The following is a 6,000-nucleotide window of genomic DNA, read 5'->3' as shown; positions in this document are numbered from 1 at the left end:
TCATGTGTTTGGTTTTAGATGAAGTTGACATGAATGATTTCTAGACGTAAACAAAGAGGAACGAACAAAAGGGATATACCATTATGGATTTCTGGGAAAAGAAAAAGAAGACTTCGAACGAAGGATTTCTAGATGAAGTGGGATAATAAAATTTCGAATCGAGTATTTTTGGGTGAACAATAATAAATACTTGAATGTGGAATTTCTAGGTTACAACTAGTTGCGAGTGAAGTTGCCATGAAGAAGATGGGTTAGGTTACGATGAAGAAGATAGGTTAGGTTTATATTGCCATATAAGAATTCCTAAATCCATGTTGAAAAATTGATTACATGTTGGTATCATAAATTCCCATTTAACGTCCAAATAGGCAAAAAGATGACAATCGTCGTGTCGCACTATTCTCTATTAACAAAAGTTAACTGAAAGAACCAAAAGTGTGGATGACAAATTTTAGGGATGATTTTTTAGAAAAAATTTGTTGACAAACTAAAAATAAAGGGATATAAATTTATAGGGACCATGAGCATATTTAATCCTTGAAAATATTTTTTGTTTCATCGGGATATTTAATATGTTTGGATTGGACAATTTAGGTCTGTGTATTTCTAAAAATATACATCCAAACTAGGGGTGTAATCAGTTTGGTTTGGACCGGTTTTTGGTCAAAAAAATATTTGAATCGATGATATCTCTATCGATTTGGTTTGGTTTGGTTTTTAGTATTTTTCAAAAATGGAATTGAACCAATCTAATTGGTTTGGTTCAGTTTGGTTGAACAATTTACAATTTTTTTTCAAGCATTACATTCATCAGTCTATTCTCCACTATGGTATTTTTTCAGTGTATTTATGCTATTGTTTTTTAAAATAATTCATATAGCATTTTTCAGTGTATTTTATGCTATTATTTTTTAAAATAATTCATTTAATGTAATTTATTTCACCATATATTTGTCAAACAAGTTACAAGTTTTTCTAAATTCATACGAAAGAAAAAGTGACATGATTTCCATTGCATCATGAAATAAGTTCACTATGAAATATAAAAGTTGGCACTTGACATTAGAAGATTTGGAAGAGATTTCAAGTTTAACAAATAAAACACAACAATAACAACAACAAAATGTAATACACATAAATTAACATGTTTCACACCTCAAACACACATCAAAACTATTTTGTAACAAGATTAGAAAGAATTTTGTTGAAGAAAGAAGAAAAAAAGGTTTAAAAAACGGAAAATTTACAATGAGAATTTGAACACGAAGAAAGAGATCATAACATATTAAAATGACGGTAGAGAGAGCAACAGTGGTGGCGGACATCGAGAGTAATAGTTCGATGAAAGCAAGTTTTTGTAATTTATGATTTTTACTTTTTATGTTTTGAAGTTTGTAACTAGATGCATGTTTTGCTGAAAGAAAGTAAACATAAACAAAGATGGATAATGGTTGAACCGATACAAAATTCAGGATTAGTGACGAATGGGATAAAATATTTAGAGCATAATTATAGTCATTGGTTCAGTTCATCGATTTGACAGTTCTTAAAAACTAAAACCGAATCAAACCATATCAATTTTTATTGATTCGGTTTGATTTTGGAATCCAACCAAAAAGAATCGGTTTTTTCCTTTTATTTAAATTATCGGTTTAATCTTACACCCCTAATCCAAACTATGCAATCTAATCGTATTATATACCCCAACATAACATAAATATTCTCTATATCATAATGGAATGTGATGGAATGGAATGGAGTAGAATTTAATTAGATTCTATTGTTTGGATTTATAAATAATACTATGGAGTGGAATGGAATATGATGGAATCTATTCCATCCTATTCCATCATATTCTTCAATTTTCATTCCACCCAATTTGGGGTGCATGCAATGGAATGAACTAAACTATTCTATTCCACTCCGTCAAACTATAAAATATACACAAACAATGGAATGGAATCTCAATATCATTCCGCTCCACTTCATTCCATCATGTTCCACTCCGCTGCATTATAATCTATCAATCCAAACATAACTTTAAGAGACACGTTATAATCCATCAATCCAAACATAGCTTAAGAGACACGCTGCGTTATAATCCATCAATCCAAACATAGCTTTAAGAGACACGTTATAATCCATCAATACAAACATAGCTTAAGAGACACGCTGCGTTATAATCCATCAATCCAAACATAGCTTTAAGCGACACGTTATAATCCATCAATCCAAACATAGCTTAAGAGAGACGCATGTACCTCAGGCCTGATTTTATAGTGTCGGTTACATAATGTAGATACATACGAATGAGAAGATGCGTCAAATAGCTTACCTAGAAACAACACCAATATGTCGACCTATAGAAAAATAAAAATAAAAGGTGCACCAAAGAATGATTACTCTACCTAAGATGATCATGTTCAATGTTCAACTAAGTGGTCATCATCTTTCTTTGACTATGTTGAATGATTACATCAAGATATGTGTACTATGATTTCACAATCAAAGTCATCATGTAAAATTAAAGAGTGCGCGTCTATCTAACCAGACACCTAATAAAGTGTGTATCACAACTCTTTTCACCTTGATGAAATGTCTTGCATTCATTTATTGAAAATATTATTGATATTGTCAAAGACCGTAAATGTGGATATCTTGTAAGCTACTATAGTAAATTGAGTCCGTGACATATCTAAAAACAGATCAGATCATTCTTGTAAATTTACTATAGTAGCTTATACTTCTAAACGCTACAAGACCGTAAATATGGATATCTTGTAAACTACTATAGTAAATTCACTGAGAAGCAGCAATACTTCTAAAAACAACTTGTAGCATTCCCTGAGAAGCAGCAATACTTCTAAAAACAACTTGTAGCTTATATCAAAACGCTCGACTTTAGTTTATCTTTTGCTATGGAAATAACAGATATAAAACCGCTTACTGAAAACAGACCAACAAAGCTACAAATTTGACGAAAATTATAAATGTATCCAAGCCCAAATCTCTTTCAAATTGGTCTACTTTAATTTCAAACATACCAGCAAAGATACATATTCAAAACAGAAGCAATATATTCATCACTTCTGTTCTACATTGATAGTAACACCCAATTTAATATTCCTAAAATTTCTAACCTGTGCAGCCTGAACAAAAACAAGGAAAGCTTTTTTTTTTCTCTTGCCATTCCTTCATCAAATCAGTGCCTACTTTCACCTCCTTTTATTATGCATAAAGTGAAACCATGAGTAGCAAATTAGTGATGGCTGATAGCCAAAACCACCACCTCCAAGAAGCTTTACTGCATCCACTCACATTTCCGCTAGGTCCCAATCCAGCAGACGGTGATGATTTTGATCCAGAAGAACTTCCATTGATTGCCGCCAAACTGCATTTCCAAAAAATGAGACTCCAGTTAAACCTTCACAATCAACAATCTCCATAGACTATGATCCAAACCTCGAAGTTCCATTATATTAAAACTGAAAATTTCAGCTTAATTCACAACATGTTTAGTAAAAAGTGTATCAGCTTAAGTCAATAAAAACCAATCAACACAATTCAATATACTCAAATGTGACATTGTGATTTTGTCGAAACTCCAAATTGTAGCTTTTGCAAAACTTCATTAGCTCACCGCGGATACAGAGATACATTCATCACTCTACATCAATTTCCATCTAAAATAGTTTCAATCATAGATCAACTCACTCAAACAAAAGACCTTCAAAATCAATTTTACAACATTATTAAAAGATTAACTAAATTAACTTAAGAAAACCCTAATTATAAAACACTTACCCAGATGGGAACTTGCATTTATCATGACCTGAAAATCAAAAACCCAGAAGAGAGTAAAAATTCTGCAAAACAAAACAAATAAAAAAATCTTCCAAAAACCCTCAAAGACAGAATTTTTATTCATCATTAACAGCTACATTGCATGCATTTAAGATATCCCCAAATCAAAAATAAAACAAGATTAAAGCATAGAGAGAGAAAAATGACTGACTAGGGTCAATGGAAGTAACAGCAGCATTGTTACTAAAATTGCAGCTATCATCAGTCAAACCGTTCTTGAGAAAATAATCATTGAAAGCAAACGACGCCGTATTCTGGACACTGTTAACATCGTAGCAAGGTCCTCCGTTCTGGATTGGGCGGCAATCTGCTCCACCGGCACCACAGGCCCAGTCGAGTGCCGACTGTAAAGCGGCATCCTCCGCGTTGTTTTTGGCCACGCACCATAGCTCCTGTTTCGTAGTGTCTCCGCCACCGGAGCCGCCGCAAAGCGGAGAAAGGATCAGAAGAAGAAAGAGAGGAAGGTACCTTGGAAAAACGAAGGTTTGTGTTGTGGGCATGGTGGAAATTGGAAATGGGAATGTTAGTGGGTAACAACTAGTATGTTTATTTGTTGAAGAGACACAGAAAAAGAGAGAGTGTGTTTGAAATTTTGGAGTGAAGTTGAAAGTGTTATGCAACTGGAACAACTGTTACACACTACCGACGATCTTGATGAACCTTGTCTTCTTACATTCTTCTTTCTATTTTTTTCTCCCTTTCTTCTACTAGTAAAACAATTAAATTTTCATAAATGATGTGAGATAATAAAAGTAATTGGCTTAATTGCAATTTTGGTCCCCCTATTATCCATTTTTTTGGGTTTTGGTCCCCCTATTTCAAAATCCGGAATTTTAGTCCCTATATTTTAGTTTTTTGAGGATTTTGGTCCCCTTGCAAATCTGAAGGCAATTTTTAATAAAATGAAACTCAAATTGATGACATATTCAACATAAATCTTAAATAAAATTAGTTTTTTTTAACAGTTCATTGTTGAAATGACACTAACACATCATCAATGTGAGCGTCATTTCATTTAAAATTGTCTTCGAATTTGCAGGGGACCAAAATTCTCAAAAAACTAAAATGTAGGGACTAAAATTCCGGATTTTAAAATAGAGGGTTTAAAACACAAAAAATAAATAATAAGGGGACCAAAATTGCAATTAAGCCAAAGTAATTTGTAGGTACGTGCCTAACAACTTATTTTTATTTTGAGTGATGATATATGCTTACATCAAATTATAACACCGTATTCAATTACACCGTAACTTTATATATTATTTTGAACATCACACAAATACCAATGCTTATCATAACAATAATAAAATAAGGTCATGCTAACGAGTGCCCCAGAGGCACTCTTTAAGCATTCTAGTTAAAGAAAATAATTTTTAAAAAGTTCACTATTTCAATTTTCGATGCATTAATTAGGTATATTTCCAATAAAAACTTACTTTTTTAAGCTCTTAAAGAGTGCCCCTGGGGCACTTGTTTGTGAATATGAATTAGTTTAAATGTATTTATTTAGTGTATGAAGCCAAGAATTATTGACATGGTATCAGTAGTTTTTCGATCAAACCTGTGAGTCTTAGGTTAATCTTGGCTTTATTCAGCGACACCCCACTGGGTCGCTCTTGAAATCATCTCGGTAGATCTCGTTTCTCGGTAATTGAAATCATCTCGGTTCTCGGTATCATCTCGGTAGATCTCGTTTCTCGGTAATTGAAATCATCTCGGTTCTCGGTAATCTCTTCCAAGATTGCGATTCTAATCTCTGGTGCTTACAATCGTGTTTCTGGTGGTGCTCATAAGTTACAATTTTGTTATTCCTCCTTGTTTGCAAATCTTGTTTGCTTTGATCGTGTTCTCGTATCGGTGTCGGCAAGTATTCTGAATTAGGGTTTTGATTTGGTGTCGGCAAGTATTCTGAATTAGGGTTTTGATTTGGTGTCGGCGAGCATCCTGAATTAGGGTTTTGATTTGGTGTCGGCGAGTATCCTGAATTGGGGTGTTGATTTGGTGTCGGCAAGTATTCTTCAGTGTTATCTTGTTTGGGAATTTCAGTTTCGGATGTATGTCAAAGGGAAAGGATTATGGAGTCACTTGGACGATGTCTCTTTGGCACCATTAGAGACAACTGACTTAGATGCATTG

General features: G+C 33.4%; 1 protein-coding gene across 1 annotated transcript; it reads right to left on the bottom strand.

Moving 5' to 3' along the window:
* Positions 1 to 3,009: 3,009 nt before the first annotated feature.
* Positions 3,010 to 4,566, bottom strand: LOC131607241 (PLASMODESMATA CALLOSE-BINDING PROTEIN 5-like). The gene is made up of 3 exons (XM_058879260.1): positions 4,016 to 4,566; positions 3,805 to 3,832; positions 3,010 to 3,391 (listed from the first exon to the last, which is right to left on the bottom strand). Exons 1-3 carry the CDS (start codon positions 4,362 to 4,364, stop codon positions 3,229 to 3,231), a joined length of 540 nt encoding a protein of 179 aa, XP_058735243.1. The 5' UTR covers positions 4,365 to 4,566; the 3' UTR covers positions 3,010 to 3,228.
* Between the last annotated feature and the right edge of the window lie 1,434 nt (positions 4,567 to 6,000).

The sequence above is a fragment of the Vicia villosa genome, linkage group LG5 (genome assembly GCF_029867415.1).
Source record: "Vicia villosa cultivar HV-30 ecotype Madison, WI linkage group LG5, Vvil1.0, whole genome shotgun sequence".
Classification (NCBI taxonomy): domain Eukaryota; kingdom Viridiplantae; phylum Streptophyta; class Magnoliopsida; order Fabales; family Fabaceae; genus Vicia; species Vicia villosa.
This window is presented reverse-complemented; position numbering and strand designations above follow the sequence as displayed.